The 20,803-nt window shown below is 32.3% G+C and overlaps 1 protein-coding gene across 10 annotated transcripts in view; it reads right to left on the reverse strand.

Annotated features, from left to right (window-relative positions):
• Positions 1–1,742: 1,742 nt before the first annotated feature.
• The window catches only part of CEP170 (centrosomal protein 170), a 167,471-nt gene continuing 148,410 nt past the window's right edge, over positions 1,743–20,803 (reverse strand). For 7 of the 10 annotated variants that reach the window (XM_074262523.1, XM_074262531.1, XM_074262524.1 and 4 more), the window contains 6 exons: positions 20,582–20,759; positions 18,832–18,984; positions 7,712–7,800; positions 6,067–6,160; positions 5,412–5,463; positions 1,743–4,117 (listed from right to left, as the gene is read on the reverse strand). In XM_074262523.1, coding sequence (XP_074118624.1) covers positions 3,828–4,117; positions 5,412–5,463; positions 6,067–6,160; positions 7,712–7,800; positions 18,832–18,984; positions 20,582–20,759 — 856 coding nt within the window. In that variant the 3' untranslated portion in view covers positions 1,743–3,827. The remainder of the gene's footprint in view (positions 4,118–5,411; positions 5,464–6,066; positions 6,161–7,711; positions 7,801–18,831; positions 18,985–20,581; positions 20,760–20,803) is intronic. The other 3 variants (XM_074262532.1, XM_074262525.1, XM_074262526.1) reach the window with 2 other exon arrangements.

Genomic DNA, 20,803 nt, shown 5'->3' on the forward strand with positions numbered 1-20,803 from the left:
GAGTATCTAAGTAGTATCTAGGAGTATCTAAGAAGAAATATCAAAGAGAAAGTGGTCAACAACAACAAATATAAGATATGCAGAGAAGGACACATAACAGACTATCAGATCTGGCAAGTCAGAAATCATTGATAACTTGGAGAAGTTTCAATTAACTGATAAAGTATTGTTAGACATAAACTCCCTACATAGAAAATAACAATTCCCAAAGTAGAAAGAATTCCTCAGAGGAACTGGGCTCTTCCCCACTTCAAATAAATTCTATTGGACCATTTGCTATCCATCTCGTAAAGGAAAGTATTTTTTAGATTGAGTTAGTAATATGGTCCTTTTAGCAACAGAAATTCTGAAATTTAAGGAAACTAACATTTTAATTAAAATAGATTAAATTTCAAAGATATTTATAAGCTTAAGGGGAATGATTTTGGTTTTGTCAAACTCTTAATAGGTATTTGTATATACTTGGAAGTATTTTCAAGATTCTATATAATCCAGCGACAAGAATTAGAGTTGAAATCTTAGTTTCAATCCTAATTCATTAGCTTGGAAGATTTTATTTAAGTCATTTAAAATTCTCTGGACTTTTGTTACTTTATCTTTAAAATGAAAAAAAAAAAATCTAAGTTCCTGAAGCCTCAGGGTTCTGTGACTTTTTGAAAAATCTAATGAACCTTCTAAATTAAAACCTGTAGCAGATTCGAAAGTTGTATTATTATTATTATTTTGATTAGACATACCTGTAATTTGTATTTATCAGCTCTACCAATACAGATCAGAACTTCTGCTCCTTAAATGAGGTGACCATGTGATCACATAATCTGTATCAGAGGCAAAGCTTTTAGTCAGGCCTTCCTGAATCCCACTGTCAACAATATTTATCCACTGAGCCACTGTATCTCTTGGGCATGTTGTGAACATTTGAATTTCCGTAACAATTACTAATTAATTCTTAACAATTATTTTTAAAGTCTTAGATTTTTAGAGGGTCTGAATTATAATTAAGCAGGAAAAATGACTCAACAAGTGCCCCATCTATAATGACCATTTTTTTGAGATAAAGGTAAACAATGATTTTCTTTCAGATTATTACTAGATTTTAAATAAATTCAAAAAGTTATTTTCGAGTACGTACTATGTATGTCAATTGATTGGGTGCTTTGGGATTATTATTCTTAAAAATAAATACATAGGTCTTGTCCTCAACTAACTTACAATTTTCTTAGGGCAATAAAATACATGTAAGAAATAAAAGAAATACCCAAGTATTTTTCAAGTATTTGATTATGCATTATGGCTAAGTTCAGAGAAAGTAGGGATGACTATGAGCTACTACAAGAGACACATAAGATTTTATGAAATACATGGTTCTTTTGCTTTGAAGGAGACATGGAAGAGTGAAACAAGCATTAATTTAGCACCTAGGATGTAGCCAGAATTAAATATGAAAACTACCCATGAGTTAAAATTAGTAAAAAATATCCATTGTGTGTGTGTGTGTGTGTGTGTGTGTGTGTGTGTGTGTGTGTGTGTATGGCACTGTTAGACCAGGAGTAAAATGGAAAATCAAAAATGGTCTTTACAACAATGACTGACTACCATTTATTTTTTTTTTAAGGACTCCAAAAAACAGTGATCTTATCCTACTATGAGTTTTCAGATTGTTTTTGCTAAGCCTTGTCTAACAAGTTAAGAGATCAATAATCCCAAAGGATACAAGAAATTAAATGTATACAAACATTACATAAAGTTCCAGAAACACTTTATTTAAAAATGGAGCTTGTAAATGCATAACAAAATAACATAGGTAATAAATGTAACAAAAATAAATAAGGAGAATAATGTGTTCATACAAAATAATAACATAGTAAAAGGCCAAATGCTTATCATCAAACAAAACTGTGTAAACTCTTGAAAAAAAATCTTGAGACAATTCTAAAGAGTAATATTTTTCTAAATAACTCCTTACCTTCCACTTCCATATAGTTAAATTCAGTACCCAAATATTGAAGAAAAGAAGAAATGATGGTAATTATTTTGCTTAATCTTTTTTTTTTATGTGAACCAACCCTGTTTCAACATCTTATTTATTCTTTTTAATTTTTTATATCCTTTCCTTTCATTTTTTCTAAAACCATTTTGAGACTTCCTTTGATAGAGTGGAGAATTTAGCTTTATATGAATATTCTATTTTGTTTTTAGATTTAAAGAAAAAATATGAGATACATTATACAACAGGTTTTTTTTTGTTTTTTGTTTTTTTACATTGCTACAAAAAAGGTTTTTGCATTTTTATTCCCTGGTCCAACTTTACAAGACTTCAGTAATCCTGTAGTAATCCTGTTAAAATGTACAGACTGAGTATTTTTCTTAAACAATTATAGTATAGAATTATTGCTGAAATATTAAAGACCATTTCATAAAAGCTGCAAAAATTTTATTTTTAACCATTAGAGTTAGAGACTGATAATAATCAAGGGAAAATTCAAGCCTACTATAGTTATAGTTAACAGAATTAAGATTTCTCCAAATTATAGTGTTCTGGAAACACAAGGTCAATTACTTTTTTTTAAACATATCCAAATGTTACCTTATTGGGATGACAAAAGGAAAATGAGTTTATATAGGATATTTTCACAGACTTTCTATTCAGTGGTTTTAGCCAAAAGTTTTATGTTAGTAGTTGTCTTCCCAATTTCTTATAAATGTATAGAGCAGAGACAGGGATTTACTATCGAGTCTACAGGGAAACATATAGAAGCTATTTATGTGAGACTATCAATCAGCTAAGTTATGACTATTGGTTCTTCAAGTCCTAAAGAAGAATTTTATATTTCATGATCATTCCAAGAGAAATTTTTAAAAACTGTCACATAGAAACTTGGTAACACCGGAGAGTCTATTTGCACCAATATACATGTTCTTCTCTTTAAAAATATACTCCACCTATCTGTTTAAATTTGTTTTTATCATTCCAATAGCCACCTGGACTGAAATGGATGATGAAATCTTCCTACTTTCATTTTTTAAAAAAGAGAAAAAGAAAAAGAGCCAGATTGAGTTTTCAGAAAGTGGAGTGAAACACTGTGGGTTAAAACAAATACAGCATTATCTATGTACATAAAAAGAATGGTAGTCCTTATGGATATATAGACAAGTCCACCTACCACTCCCAGCAAATTCTTAGTGCAAACATAATAGTTAAACTTTGTAAATCTCAGGACAATTTACGTAGCAACCAAGTTATATAAATCACATATCTGTTGGAAAAGTTCAGGACACAAGAATGAAAGCACTATAGTATCTGTCTTACTGTGAACAGTAATGTGTCATTGTACCCAAAGGTATTGTATCCTAATATAAATCCTAATATTCAGAAACAAATATAACTGTTTAAGAAATCTGTACAAACTGAAAAGAAGTCCATTTCAGAGGGTAGCTTGGCACAGGAAACTTGGGAGTTTCAGATCTGTTCAATGTAAGTCTGCTTGCAGGTCACATAAGGTCTTAAAAAAACAAAATCAAAACCAAAACCAATTATCTAAGAAGAGAAAGCTGCAGTTTTAAATTTTCTGTTTGCAAAGTATACAAGAATCACTAAGGGCAAAGAAAGCTGCCAGGAGCCTGCTTTTCCTCCTTTGTGCAGATAGCTATCTTAATAGTTCTGAAGAGACTAAGGAGACAGTCCAAGTATTCCCAATAAAAAGACAACTGTGAACATATTGCGGGTGACCAAGCTACTTTGTTTTGTATAAATCAACATCATGACCCTTTTCAATATTCCTAAGCATTCCACATTTAAGTAATTTTAAAAAACAATAAAGAATAAGTCATTCATGTACAGTGACATCCTCTTCTTCTCCTTCTGGGTTGAATCTATTGAAATGTATACTGAAATCAGCCTCAGATTCTACATTGTCAAATTCAGCTGAAACTGAGATGTCAGTGGGACGAAGAGGCCTAGTTTCTGGTTGGCAAAGAGGTGAGGTCTGAGCCGGGCCTTCATGGTTATTCCCAGGACTAGATTTCTGTTTTGGCTGGGCTGGTAAGACAGCACTAGGGAATCCCAAATTGTTTAGAGCTTCCAAAGTTCCATCTGGGTCAATCATAGCATTGATCACTGGAAAAAAGTGGCAATTGAAAAGAAAAGATTTAAGTTTTACTATCATGAAAATTAGAAAACTAAAAATTACTTTTTATCATTCAGATAATCTCCTTTCACAATTGGTAATTCTAATGGGTAAACTGTCAACCAAGCTAACATTTTTAACACTAGAAACAGAACTATTCATTATTTCTAATGATTCATTTTCTGAATATGCCACTCACTCCTCCATACTTGTGCTTCTTTTTATTCTGAACTCCAGATCAATTGTTAATGTCCCCACTACACCAGAGTGTTCACATGTCCAACACCATGGGACATTTCAGAAGGTAAGTGAACCTTCTTTGGAATCTTTACATCGAACGCCAAAGAACACTTCTCTCCTGTTACTCTTTTTTATTTCACTATGAACAACAAGCAATTAGTGGCTGTTGCCTTCCTTTGAATGAGTCTGGGAATTGAGATATTTGTGTACTATGAGAAACATTTGCAAACTGCATCTCCCTAGATTTGAAAATTGTACTTTCTTGTGCATTACTGTCAACTACAGTCTTCTCTGGAGCATATACAAAATGACATCCAAAAAAAAAAAAAATGATGTATTATGAAAAGAATTTTCTGACATTAAGAATAGGGAGAAGGATTGGACCTTATGATCTCACTAATCTACTGTCTTACTGTCTTACTTTTATTCTCTTGCCCCTCTTCTTCTCCAGCACAGCTGGAGAAGGTAAAAGAGACACTATTATATTACATTATATTATATTATGATACAATAGTTATAATATATAATATATAATGGATCTATGAGTCTTAGACAAATGTGTAATTTGAATACCCATCTCCTTGCTTTGTTATTATTTAAAACCATGACAGTATGGATTGCAACTGAAATAAAAGAATTTCCAAAATACAGTTGCAATATAAAATATATATTTATATACAGCTTACCTACAAACAGAAAATAACAATCTAGAAAAAAACACTTTCATGTAAAAGTATAAATAAATATTTGACAGTGTTTCTGTGAATTAACTGATAATATAAATTTCATATGAACTTTACTAAGAACTAAGAATGGAAGAAGAGATTTGATTTTCAATTAGCTTCAAATGTCTGTATGTTATTTTGAATTCAAAGGGTTTTTAGAATTTTTATATGCAGAGCTCTACATTTCTAATTTCTAGCTAAAAATTTAGCAAAGTTTAAAAAGTGATATCTAAGAAATAAAATAATTCTAATTGTTCTCAAGAAAACTTCCTGCACAATCACTTTTCCCCCCTTAAAAACAAATTAGAAATATGTCTACCTTGTAATTGTTTTTCAACTCTTTTTAGCTCTTGTAAGATGGAAGAAATCTCCTGAAAAGGATCAAAATTAGCATTTATTAACACGAAAATTGTATCAAAAATATATTTATGGTCTCATTCTCCTGGCATAATGAACATTATATGCTACCATATGAATGTTAACAAGAGTAGGAATTATAAAAACCCAAAGAAGGGGAGCTCTAAATTTAAAGGGTTTTAAATTCAAACAAGAATTCCACTTTGTCAAATGAGATTTTGATCAACTTTATAACAACTTTATCCATGTATGCTGCCTGATGTCTAAGAATTTTTATATGGAAAATGGATAAATGATGGAGACCTTGGTATTATGACTGTACATAAGAATTACCAACTTCTCAAAAAGAATATTTCAATTCCGGTAACCATGAAGATGGCAATAAGTACTATCTCTTTTTTCAATGACTTCATACTGCTCACTATAGAATAATGAAAAGCCCCAAAGATTTTCCTCTTCCAAATCCTGACACTATCAATATTTTAACTTCAAAGAGAAAGCTCATGGAAAACTTATCCCAATCATTTACATCAGTTTGCAAAAAAAAAAAAAAAAAAAAAAAAGGTTGAACAATATATAATTTCTGAAATTCTCCCCTCAAAAAAGAGCTTCCATACCATGCTTGAAGTTTTCACAATAGGAACTTCACTTTCAGCTCGTAACTTTGTCTCTATTTCTTCCCAATTCCGATCTTTATCTTTAAATAGTATTCTAAAATTGGGAAAATGAAAACATTTTATTCTTCATATTTTAAACTCATATTTGTGGTGTTTTAATTAACATAAAAACAATCAACATTTGGGAAAATTTGAATTTCAAACTGAGAAAACATACTGTTATAATTAAGAACAGACAATATTGCAATTTTATTAGTCAATTTTTATTTATTTATTTATTTATTCATTTATTTATTTTTTTGAGGCTGGGTTAAGTGACTTGCCCAGGGTCACACAGTTAGGAAGTGTTAAGTGTCTGAGATCACATTTGAACTCGGGTCCTCCTGAATTCAGGGCTGGTGCTCCATCCACTGCGCCACCTAGCTGCTCCTTATTAGTCAATTTTAACAGCAATATATTCAATATTATTTTTAAATGCTCCAAATCACTATTCTTTAGAGAAATATGACTTTAGACAGTTCTGGGGTACTACTTCACAATTCTCAGATGGGCTAAGGTAACAGAAAAAGATAAGAATAAATGCTGGAAGGGATGTGGGAAAACTGGGACACTAATACATTGTTGGTGGATCTATAAACTGATGTCCAAAGGGCAATCAAAATCTGCATACCCTTTAATCCAGCAGTGTCACTACTGAGTCTATATCCCAAAAGAGATCATAAAAAAAGGAAAAAGAACCCACATGTGCAAAAATGTTAGCAGCAGCTCTTTTTATAGTGACAAGGAACTAAAAATTAAGTTAGATGCCCATCTGTTGAGGAATAGCTGAATAAGTTATAATATATGAATATGATAATGGAATATTATTGTTCTATAAAAAATGATGAGCAGGCTGATTTCAGAAAAGCCTGAAAAGACTTGCATGAATTGATGCTGAGTGAAATAAGCAGAACCAAGAGATTATTGTACACAGTAACAATAAGATTTATGTGATAATCAATTGTGATGGATTTGGCTCTTCTCAACAATATGGTGATTCAATTCCAATAGACTTAGAATGGAAAATGCCCTTTACATCCAGAGAGAACTATGGAGACTAAATGTGGATCAAAACAGAGAAATTTCACCTTTTTTTTGTTTGATTTTCTTCTTGGTTTTTTTTTTCCCTTTTATTCTGATTTTTCTTGTACAATATGAGATACATGGAAATATGTTTAAAAGAATAACATATATTTAATCTCCCATCAGATTGCTCTGGGGAGGGGAGAGACAAGAACAGAAAGGAGAAAAATTTGGGACATGAAGTTTCAGAAAAATGAATGTTTGGAAACTACCATTACATGTGTTTGAAAAAGTAAAATACTAAAAAATAAATATTTTTAAAGAAATTTTTAAGAATTTGTATTCAGAAAAAATTTGAACCAAATATGGATTTCAAATTTTAAAAAAAGAAAAATTTAAAAGCCCACCCAAGAAGAAAGGGATAATCACCCTGTCACCGAAATATTTGTTGGCTGAGGTATCTGAACAAAGCTTTCTAAAAATTTCTAAAAAAAACAAAAAAACAAAACACTTTTTTCAAAAAATAATGGGTTAAACAAATAAGTAATGAAAAATTCTATGAACCTGAAGCATAAGATACTACCTGATCTTTCCAGCTGTCTTGTCTATAGATTGTCTTATCTTCCGAGAGAACTGAAAAACTGATGACAATAATAAATTATCTCCCATAACCTGAAAAATTAAAAGGAAAAAGAAACCATTTACATTGTTGTAAAAAACAATCCAATATGTTTACTCTCTACCCAAAATACAATGCCTAGAATCAAGGAATGAAATAATATTGAACTTAAAACTGATTTGACAAAATGCAAATTAATTTTTCTGAAACTAATATCAAATGTATTGTCATGACTATCAAACCATTAATAATAAGTATTCATCCCTTTCACTAAAAATATTAACTTTATATATTTTCATTATTTCTAACAGTATAAAAGTGTGTGTTAAAAAAAAAAAAAGTTAGGAATGATACATAGTCGATAAGATAGGAAAAATAGCAGTAGAGTGGCCCACAAATTCCCAGTGCATGAGAGGCTCAGAAAAATGACTTCAGGGTTCAGGATCAGAAAAAAAAAATCATAATAAAGTTACATATTATACATATAAAAATAAGCAGAAAAGTTATTTTAGCTGTACTCTGTAAATGCTAATCACTGTAACAGCAACAATAACAACAATATAGTGGATGCAAAGAACAAATATACTTTCCAAAACAGCAATGATTTTTTATAGACTTCAACTCATGCTTGGAATAAATAAGACAATGCAGCATGTTTTGTTTAAAAATATAAATGAGAAAAAATGCGGAATAAGACTACCTACATTATATGCCAGCCTTTGTGGAAATTCAGGCATTTGAGAGAGAAGTGGCAGAGAATATCTAGATGAAGCTTAAAGGAGAGAAAACTTTGCTATGTGCTACACATTGTTGTTCTTATGGGTCTTTGGTTCCTTTTGACAGTCTGGTGAAGGTTACAGAATCCTTCTTAAAATTATGTTTTATATGTGTTTTTGCACACATGTGCATGAGTGCATACACACAAACATATCACATACCATTCAATGATATATACTTTTTTCCTTTGTCACTCTGACAGAGTGGTTTACTCAGAATTGAGATAACACATTTAGCATATACATGGATGTAGCAGCTATATAATTTGATGCTGAGCGCATTTAATATTGACAAAATTCATTGTTATGGCTTTGGTATTCTGTTTCATTAATACTCCTTAACTTCTGAATTTATGTTATCTACCATGGTCTTAACCATATTGGACCAAACCATATTGTTCTGGTCACCCACTAAGTTCTGAAGCCCCCAAGTCTCAGGATTCTGGATTACCATTTACACTGTCAAAGAATTAAATGGTTGACCATCAAAAAGCTGGTAAATGCAGAAACAGGACTTAACTCTCTAAGCTCTCTTTCCCAGCTATTCTGAATTCATAACTCTTTCCATCCTTACTTTTAAGATGTAGATTCACATTTTCCTTTTATGTCAGTCTTCAGTGTGCCATGGCTTTTATATAATATATCTTTGCTCAAAGCAAAGATATTACAATTCATCAGCTAGTTTACTGAGGACTTTGTAGGTTGTGAATACTTTTCTAGGCTCTCTGAGGGATAAATAAGTAGCCTAAGAAATGGTCCCTGAATTGAGCTAACAGCTAGACCTTGATAGCACAAATAATGAATACCCTGAAGAGGCTGTGTGTATGTAAATTTGCACTCTTCTAAGTTTTAATCATGTAAAATATTGTAATTGGTTCTGAATGAAAACAAGCTGTGTGAAAATAAAGACTTCATTATTTTTCATTGAGAATTAGCCACATTTGTTAAAGAAACAAAAACAAAAATATAAGGAATACTAGCAAAAAAAACATTTATTAAAGAATTGATAATTGCTGAATTTTGAGGTATAGACATTAAAGCTCATCAGAATATTAAAGAGGAGATAAATCAGAGTAGGAGACATCAAATTATGGAAGAGATCTTTGGCAATCAGAAAGAATGGACAGTTAGTGATTGTTAAATTAGAACAAGGATTTCCTAAATATCTGAGAAAGTTCATGTTTGGTATTTCCTGTCTTCACAGTATAGAAATAATAATTTAACTGCAAATGTAACAAATATAACTTTTGCAAAGGGAAAAGATATGGAGGACATGAAAAAGTAAGAATTATCCTAAGAAAGGTTTTAAGTAGATTAATATATTGACAACAAGAAACAATATTATTATTTTCCTAAATTTGATAAAGAGTTGTAATAACAGAAAATGTGAATCTGAAGTCATTCAAATCCATTTGACTTGGGGATTTTCTTCAAAAATGCAATGCTTCAAGGATACAACAATAACTAGATTAGCCTTCAGGAGTAGTGGGAAAGAAACAATAAAGGAATATAATAGGGGACAGTGAAGAAGATTATCAAGAAATTCTGGGTTAGCAGAGAATACAGAGAAACAGAAATGTAACACAAAGTAAAGAAGAATTTAAGAGTTTAGTGACAGTGAGAATATCGGAGTTTTTGTCAAAAATGGGAAATACTTAAGAGGAGAACTCAGATTTAAGGAATCTTAAATGTCAACACTTCTAAAAAAAAACCCACTGAATTAGAAATGAGAATATGATAAGATAAATTATTGAACAGCTTTACAATGGGATTGGGGGTGTTAATGGTAGAACTTATAGTTTATTAACTAATGTTTTTGAAAAACAGCATTGTTTAGGACAATATTACATGGTATGTGTCAACATATGGCAGTATATAGTATAGGATAAAGTTAGAAAACAGAAGTTTAGTATCCTATGAAACTATAAAACAAAGTTATCTAGATGCCAAAGTTAAATGACTTACTGATTTTAAAATGGTTTAGGGAATTAATAGGTAAGGGTTTAGTTCTAAGCAAAAGAAACTAAGGATGTATGAAAATATTTGTAGCTCTTTTAAAGGCAGCAAAGAATGTGAAAGTGAGGGAAATAATTCTACATTGAGGAATGAACAAATTATGGTATAAAAATGTGATGGAATTCTATTCTGTTTAACATTTGTCAGAGTAATGACTAAATATGATTCCAAGGAACTAATAATAAAACATGCCCACCTCTTGATAGGAAAGATGAAGAGCTTAGATTTTAGAATGATTTAAATTTAAATTAGCCAAGGTGGACATTTGTTTTGAATGATTACAAATGTATGTAATAGGCTTTTTGCTTGTTTCAATGGAATGTAGGAGATTGAGGTAGAATAAGAAGTAGGGTAGAAATTGATTAAAATAAATAAAAAAAAATTTTTAATTAAAAAAAATTGATTGGGAGGCTTCAGACAAAGAGTGAAAATTTCAGGCCAAAATCTATTTCTCTCTCATTCAGTTGTGTTCAACTCTGTTACCACGGTTGTGATTTTCTTGGCACAGATACTGAAATGGTTTGCTATTTTTTTCCCCAGCTCATTTTGATGAGGTAATAGGGAACTTCAAAATGATGAGGTAACTTGAACCAAATCATGAGGTAAATACCTAATAATGAGGTATATACCTCAATAGGATTAAGTGAGGCCTAGTGGCAGGATTCAGGGTACAGGGAGTCACATGGAGCTCCCCTGCAACTCCCTTAGGATTTGGTGCAAGGATACAAAGTTAAATCAAGTCTAGTGGCAGCGAGAGTCCCCTGTAAATGAATTTACAGGCCGAAAACCTAGATGGGTAAAAAGATGTTTATTGCCAGGTTTGGAAGCAAGGTTAAGGTCTAGTTAGTAAAAGGCATTAGATGGAGGAAGATATACGTCGAAAGCGGAGGGGACAGAGAATCTCTGACGCAAGAATCTTGGCTGGCATCTTTCAAATATCTGACCCAAAGATAATTCTAGCTTTGCTCTTTTTATCTGCTTGAAGAAGCAATGGGCGGAGCTCAGGTTAATTCCTTGAAGGTCAGATTTTTGGAGGGCTTTATCCAAGCCAGCTCAGATCCGGTAAGGGGGCTGGATACAAGCCCAAACTAGTTTTGACCAGATCTTGTATCAATTGTATCAAAGGGGGCTGAAAACCCAAACCAACTGGGGGCTGGGTACAGCCCAAACTGGCTCAGATACGGATCTTTTCCCCTAAGAATATCTTGTCCCAAAGGTAGATCAGACAAGGAATCTTAAAGGGACTATGCCTGCTACAATTTTACATTTAAGAAAACTGAGGCAAACTTTCCACTGTTAAGTAATTTGCCTAAAGGATCACACAATTAGGAAGTGTTTGAAGCCAGATTTAATCTCAGGAAGATGAGTCTTCCTGACTCCAAGCCAGATAGTGCTCTATCCACTGCACTATCTGGATGCCCCAAATTCCAACTTCTCCCAGATGTTCATTGTTCAATTTTGTCTGACTCTATCATCATCTCAAACAGTTTTTAAAATCTTGGTCGAATGTAGCCACAAAATGAAAATATGAATGCAAATGTTCCTTTTATTTTATCCTAAAAACTCTTAATGTCAACCTCCTAATTTCCCCTTATTTTCCTGGCTCTCTAATAAGACAATCCTTCTCCTTCACCTTTCAAGGATAACTCTACTATATTTGTCCTCGATCCCATCCTTTCCAGCTTTCTCCAGCTCAATCTTCTCTCACTCTTTGCCCCAAATTCTCCAAACTCTACCTACTAGATCCTTTCCTAGTGCTTTTGAGCATGCTGATATACATTTAGTGCTATATTTTATCATCACTGAGCATCTCCCAAAAAGATAACACAAAAAACCTGAATATTAATTGTCAATAAAACATTTAAAAATAATGATAGTATCTAACTTTATATAGTGCTTACTGTGTGCAAGGTACTATGCTAAACACTTTATATTTTTAACGTGTAATCCTCCCAATAACTCTGAGAGTCACATTGCTATTATTATTCCCATTTTACAGACAAGGAAACTGAGTGCAACACAGCTAATATTTATTTATATATGAAAAACTTATCCATGTTTAAACAGTTTGTCCATGTTTCTTTTTTCTTTTTGTTTTTCTTTTTCTTTTTTTCCTGAGGCTGGGGTTAAGTGACTTCCCAGGGTCACACAGCTAGAAAGTGCTAAGTGTCTGAGATCAGATTTGAACTCGGGTCCTCCTGAATTCAAGGCTGGTGCTCTATCCACTGTGCCACCTAGCTACCCCTTGTCCATGTTTCTTAAAATTGATCTTTCACATTGGCTCTTATCATGTTAATTTTTCTGTTACACTTGGGTTTGGTTGATAGAAAGTCCAGAAAATCTGAGTTCGTTGAAGGTTCAATTTTGCTGGATATATTTTTGGCCAAAGGCTTAGTTCTTTTGATCATAGGTAGATATGACTCCAGGTCCTGAGGTATTTCTATTTTCCCCTCATGTTTTATCACTCCAAGACAATTTTCTTAGATTATTTTCTGAATTATTGAGTCATAGTTCTCTTTTTGGTCAAAATTTTTTGCTCATAACTTGGCTTACCATTACTTAATCTCCCTCTACCTAGGGATCCTTCTCTTGTTTTCTTCCCTCACCCTTTGCTTCTTCATCCACCTATCTCTACCCCCCTTATTTCTTTATAGATTTTGGAGGGTACTATACCCTTAATGGTATATATATATAGTGCTGCCTATTGTACCATTCCTGTTGTGAGTAGATTTTCAGAATTATGAACCCTCCTCCTCCCCCCTATAGTGCCTCTATTTCTATTCTTCCTTTGTACCTAATTTGTATAATGATGACTATTTTTACCTTTGCTCTGTCAATCTTTCTTTTGAGCTTACCCTATTTGTTGATGTAAATCTTAAACATAAAATTATACATTTCCCATGTAAAAAAAAAAAAACAAATTTTATAGCTTCTGATAGGTCTTGTACAATTCTAATTGTATCTCCAGCTATTCGAATTGTTTTTTTCTTATTTCTTACAAAGTTTTTTCTTTGATCTGCAGGTTTTGAAATTTGGCAATAATATTTCTGTTTTCCACAAAAAGATCTTTGAGGTGATAATTGGTGGATTTTTTTCCTATTTCTACTTTCCTCTCATGTTCTATTCTCATGTTCTATCATTCCAGGACAATTTTCTTGGATTATTTCTTACATTCTTGTCAAGGTTCTCTTTTTGGTCACAACTTTCAGGCAGTCCAATTATTTTATTGTCCTGATCATTCAGTCCAGGAAGTGAAAGTCTTTGTAGTTCCTGCTGAGGCTCCAGATATATCCAGCTTGTCTGAAGATTCCCTATTACATGTTTCTGCTGAGCTTTCAGGTGTCTGCACTTCAGGTTAAATCTCAGGCCAGGATCTTTCTTCAGATTTTCTTAGATTGTATCAGGAGGATTTCTCTTCTGCCCAAATTCTTTATTTTTCACCACTCTATATAGATTCACTCTGAGGCACAAATTTGTTCTATTTGTTGGGGAATTTAGGGGAACTTGGAATTTACCAACCTAGTCCACCATCAACCCAGAATCCTTCTAGCACTTTTGAAAAGGGAGAAGAGACTTGTTTCTGTGGAGTTCCATTATTTTTCTAAGGGTCAGGGACTGAACAAAGAGAGATCAGCTATGTGCTTGAATATCAAGCAGAAATACTTAAGAAGGAGGGAAGCAGAATAACATTATTTCTTATAACTATGATAAAGAGCAGTATTCAAATTAAAAAATGAAGGAGTGGGAAAAGTTAGTAAGCACAACTTCACTTATCTTGGTTGGGGAAGCAAAGTTTCTTTTTTTAAAAAAATTAAACATATAAATAAAGGGTTATAATGGTAGAAATGGAAATAGAACAATCAAATTCAAGTAGAAAATAGAGTCCATTAAACCACACATTTGTCAGGAAGAGGACTTGATTTGAGGTATTCCTAATTCTGAAGACAGCTTTTTATCTATTGCATCAGTGATGTTAAAACTTCTTAAAAATAGAAAAGTAATCAGTGAATAAACCAAAAACAGAAAAAAACAAACTATTAGGAACTATCAAGTATGATTAGCAAAACTAGTAGAATTTTTTTTATAGAGGTTGAAGAAGTATGTGGAAATACTTTTAAGACATCAGGGAAGTAGCCACTAAATAGATAAAACTGAAGAGAAATAAAAGAATGGGGATGTCAGAGGGATCAATCTGCTAGAGGAGATAGCTAGAAACTAATAAGAACAGGTAACACTTACTGGTGATGTAATCATAGGCAAATCACTTTCCCTCTGAGTTTCAGTTTTGTTTTGTTTTTTTCCTAAAATGGGCATAAATTGTACTAAACACTATATAAATACGAACTACAGTCATTACTGATTGTATGTGATAGCTGAAGGAGAAAAAGGAGAGGCAAGGATCATCTTAAAGATGACATTTTAAAGAAGAAAGTCTGGGTAAAAGGGGGCAGTGCTAACAGAAAAAATGAAACCCTGAAGAAGAAACCTGCTGGTTTAATAATATGGGTCAGTTTTACAGACACCAAATGTAAGGTGCTGGCCGGATTTTCAAGCAGAAATATCTTTTAAGAAGTTGAAAATCATAAAAGCAAAGGTAGAAGTACAAGATAACTATCTTGAAGATGAGAAAAGTAATAACTATTGAGGTTAAAGGACTTGCCCAATGTCATATTGGTAGACTGTGCTTACTGGTAGTTAGTGCTAAGTGAAATTTGAACCCAGATTCTCTGACTCTAGAGATGGTGTTAATTTCCCTGTATTACTGTGCTTCCAAATACTAGTTTGGACCTCAGGATATAAGTTAAGACTAGAAATACAGAATTATGAGAATTATACACACACATACACACACACATATATACATATATGTTTATTTCTGAATATATAATAAAATCTGAAAGCTTAGAAAACAAGGAGAGAGTGGGGTCTCTGAAGCCAATGGAAAGAGATTACCCTAATGCTACAAAGAAACTAATAATGGTTAAGTTAGAAAAAAAATGCAACTGACTTTGGTCATTAGGAGGTTCTAGGGATCTTTGAGAAGTTTCTGAGAAATGGTGAAGATGCAAAACAGAATATATATTATTAGACAGTGAGGAAGTGGAAGCATGGGAAAATTGTTTTAAACTGTTTAGCCATGAAGCAGAAGATAGAGAATGCACTGTAGCTGAGTTAGATTTTATGTCCAGGATGAAGATTCTTTTTGGATTTGAGAAACTTAAGCATGTTTGTAGGAAGATCATGTGAGAAGCAGCTGAAAGGAGGAGATTGAAGATTTAGGAAAAACAAAGATTATTACAACAAGATCCTGGAAAAGCTAAAGAAATAAGGAGGATACAGATCAATGGATAAGTTATAGTAAGGAGTACACAGGAATATATTTCTGTTATATAATTTTTGTATGAGATTATAAAAAATTCAAATCCTTGTTAGGTTTAGCAATTTGATTATTATAAACGATATATATAGCTATACATAGATGTTATGTTTATAAAATAGTTTATATACACTTTATAAAATGAAATGGTCTCAACAATAGTTGAAAAATAAGCAGATAAAAAAGTTTCCTTTTGTTACATATATTACTCATCCTAGAGGAAGTTTATTTTAACTTGCTTACTACTCTCTTCCTTAATCTCATCCTATTATCTGGGTAAATGTAAAGGCTCATTACCTAAGTGATATATTCTTTGGCAGTAGTCTCCTGGAAGCTAAGAAGAGTATAAAACAATCCTCTATGAGGTAGATAAATTCTATGAAGAATTCAGTATGATCCTCCATATTAAATCCCTTATATTTTCACCCAAAGTTTTTCAATCCAAAGGTTAATAGGGGCAGAGATATACAATCATCTTTGAAAATAGTTCAGTAATAAGAAGAAACAAATATATGGTGGTTTACATGGAAGTTGCACATTTATATTGTGTGATTTTTTTTCCTATGAAAAAAGTTAGGAGTTTATGGAGAGAATGCAAAATAGTGTAGCAAAAATAAAATTGATTGTAATTTGTCAGGTGGAAAATTCCTGAATCAACTATCTGTGTAAATCAGACTACCAATTCATTTCAGAAAAAATCAGAGTTAATGCAATCAAAATAATAAAATGAAAAAAAAATTTAGGAAAAAGTTTGTGTGGAATGAAAATGATTCCAGCTTAACCTGTTTGAACAAGCTGCTAGAGACACAGAACCAAGATGTTGTAATGGTAAGAAGCCAACCAGCTCTAAGCTAATGTATCAGATCAAATTGTTATGAGGAAATGCAGAAAAAGGTATGAGTCTTTGTCTAGCCCAAGCTGACAGACAGAGAGACAAGGAAGTCCATATATAAACAATGAAGATGGGTTTGGGACACAAACACATCACATGAAAGACACTACAGAACACAGGGAAAGATTATATATACAAAGGCAAGAATAGTCGCCAGACCTATACTAAGGCACTACTAGACCCTTATCAATGACAGGTGAAAATTAGCAGCTTTTCCATCCTATTTCCCATAACTTATAGGCACAGATAGAGGATGAACTAAGAAGGTAATGTGTATAGGAGTGAGATTACTTGATAAAAGAGGCCATGGGCACTATACTGGTAGGTGCCTAGAAAGGAGGAAGATCAGATGCTAGCAACAGCTGTGTGGCTCAGATTCTAGAAACAAAGCAGGTTCTCATCTAGGCCCGCAAAGGATTAAAGGGGACAAAAAAAGAGCCTATGAATCTGCCACTCTGAACCAACAGTTTTCTAACTGGCTGCATGGGGCTGCAGAGTCCAGCAGTTGTCTACTGTTGCTTAAACCCAAATTCAGAGAAAAAACTTGGTGAGGAGCAATCTGGCCCTTGATAAGATTGATCTGGACAGTACGGAGACTTTGTAAGCACTCAAATTATCGCTGAGATCCTGCAAAAACACAACATGCAATACCCTAAGAAAGGGTATCATTGGAATCGATTCAGAACTTTCCTCCAAAGGAGTAACAGGGTTCAGCCCTATCATCAAGTGTGAAGTCACAAAAAAGTCTAGAAAAATGAACAACTAAAAATGAATACTATCACACAGAGCTGTTATAGTGGTAGGGAAACTCAAAACAGGAACCCAGAGGAAAAAAATTAATTACAAAATATTCATAAAGCACCAGAGGAAAAAGGGTTTGGTCAAAAATTTAACTAGAATTCCTAGAAAAGATGAAGCAAAAATTAAAAAAAAATTTTTTTTTTATAAATGAAATGAAAGCACTAGAAAAGAAGTGAGAGAAATGCAAGAAAAAACTGGAAGATAATAGCACACGGAAGACATCATCACTCATAGTAAATCACTTGATGTGACTCTCTGCTCTCATTAGAATGGCAAACACATTTGTAGAGAATATACATACCAATTACATGTGCTACCTGATATTTATTATTTGAGGTTCTCTGAATAGTCAGATGCATAATAATTCAAATAATTTTGCTGATTTACACAAGGAAAAGAGCATGTAATGACATACAATACATATGTATGTATGTTATATACATACATATGACAGATCTACATAGACAAAACCATGTTTGAATTAAACTGGAAGAGGAAAATAGGCTGGATTGCTTTTGAGAAAATGTGCAGTGTTTTTAATGCCACCAAACTTCTCTGTAAAATAAGTTAGCATCTTTGTAATAGCAATATTTTTACAGTGTTGCTTCAGGGCTATGAGCCATGGAATACTACATATTCTATAGAGTCAATTCAATTAAAGGATAAAGGAGAAGCACATGTTTAGTCTGAGCAAACAACAAAACATCTTAAACATGAAATCACGTAAAAGAAGTAAAAGAGTTTTTCGAGATATATAGACTAGGAAAAAAATGTAAGAAGAGGTAATCAATATATATACCCTTAAAAAAAAAAAAAGTGTCAATTCAAGGTTGAAAAAATGAGAGGAAGGCCCAAAGTATTGGGTAGAATCTCAAATACCACTACAGACAAGTTCCACACCACATGGGAAAGTATGGATGGGGTATGATCTATACCACAGCTTCTCAAACTATGGTTTGTGATCCCATATAGGGGGTCTCATAACTAAATGTGAGGGTAATGAAATCATGATTTACTATAAGTAAATATTTGATTTGTATACCTGAATTGTAACAATTTCTTAGGTGAAAAGGTATTATGAGTAAAAAAAGTTTAAGAAGCCCTGATTTATACTATCAAAGGAAATGACTGCATTGATTAGATCTCAATTTGGGAGTTTCATTATAAATTTCTTTTACGTTATCCTTTATTTTAAATAACTGTTTCAAACTAACATACTCACTTCATCTCTGCTCCAAGTTCTTCGCCTTGTAATTGTTAAATGTTCTGGATTCTCTGTTACTTGAGGTCTATTGTTCCCTTCTGGTGGTTTAGAATGAACTAATGGAGGGATTTTTCGGAAGTTGAGACTTTCATCAAACACACGATCAACCAACTAAAAGGACAGAGAAAAGAACAGCTGTGAGGAAAGTATAATTTATAATAAATTAATTGATACTAATATTATGATTGTTATGATTAGATTGACCTTTTTCTTAATAATAAAAATGTGAGATCTCCAATAATCCTATTATTGTTTTATGTGTACTTTACAACATGCATTTACTTTTATATGACAATTACATGATTTTAACAGAATATATGGATTCTGATTTTGAAATATCAAAAATACATGTGTTATCTATATTTAGAGAGAAGTAGTTATATTTATATATAATATACAATATATATTAAATGTTATCCTCCCATGGATATGATTGCCCCCATGTGGAAAACAGATGGTAGATAAAATAAAAGTTGAGTTATATACAGAGACAATGAGTTAATTTTACTCACATTGCTTTACCAGCGTAAAATAAGTTTATTTCTTTTTTCTCCCCCAAATGGTGCTGCCAATTCTCTTCATAAGATACATTAAATTACAAATTTCAATTGACAAAAGGAAAATTAAAAAGTAATCCACAAACAGATATTTTAGTCTTTACTAGTCAGACTTATAATTTTACAGAAAAGACATCTAGCTAAAATGAGATACTGCCATCTACAGTATATCATGTACACAAACTATACAGTAACTCAGATTTTGACAGAAAACAAAATGGAAAAAAAGGATTATTAAATGGAATATGATTAATTTTACTGGGACTGAGAAAATGTATATTTATGTCATTAGATGAAATTTAGTAATTCACCTGAGAAAATAATATTTGCTCATTTATAATGCACCAGAAAAATTATATCTGTTTTGCCACCAATAGCCTTTATTTTTTACAAAAACAATAATTTCATTTTTTCATACATTTATAGGTGACTAATACGATAAAACAATTCAAAAAAATGAAACAAACATTATTTGCCATATAGTTAGGAATGAGACGACAACAACAAAAATCAACACTAAAAAACAAGACTATAAAAAGTAGCATAGAAAAGGCAATAGAAGAAAAAAATAGCAGTATTTTATTTACTGGATTTAAATTTGTCAAAACAATTAGCCATTTAAAACCATAATGTAATATATCATTTCATGAAACTTGGAAATGTCAACCAATATAAATTATGGTCCAAGGCAAATCTAACAAGTTAGAACCTGTGAACTTAGAAAACTAGTATTTATTTTTGTCTCTTTTTTTGAAGTATTAATAATAAGGGATTTCTTGATTATCTCTTTAAAACATATTTTCTTATCTATAATATATATATACTATAGAGGTCAATTTTGTGTTTCTAAAAAACCTGAACTTCAAATATATTCAGATGCATCCATTTTCAGATGCTTTTTTTCATGTTCAAGTTTATATGAGTCATGGATAAGTAACTAATGATTAATGAACAAGATGCATGTTTTAAAAGATAATACCTTCTAAGGTTTTAGAGTCACCATGGATCTGATAGCAGTCCTTACTAGTTTTGTTAAGAAATATATATTAAAGGAGGAAAATGCAGAGGTTCATGCACACGAGGAGGGAAGGCATAGCTGAAACAAACTCTGCAAAAAGCTAAAAGCAAAAGAAATCAAGAAAAGGAAGAACCTTATGCATCTCTCCATGAAGATCTCCTACCTCTTCTCTAGTGTCTATGGCAGAACCAGGGGTGGTGGCGGCAGTGCTTACTGTGGTACTAGGGGCAGTGCCCGATGAAGTTACAGAGTCGATCTCTCCTGCTACGTCATTGATTTCTCGAGCAATGAGAGCGAGATCTTGGCTGATCCTGGTAAGGATTTCAAAAAAGCAGTTCAATTATTTTTAAAAAAG

The sequence above is a fragment of the Sminthopsis crassicaudata genome, chromosome 4 (assembly GCF_048593235.1).
Source record: "Sminthopsis crassicaudata isolate SCR6 chromosome 4, ASM4859323v1, whole genome shotgun sequence".
NCBI lineage: Eukaryota > Metazoa > Chordata > Mammalia > Dasyuromorphia > Dasyuridae > Sminthopsis > Sminthopsis crassicaudata.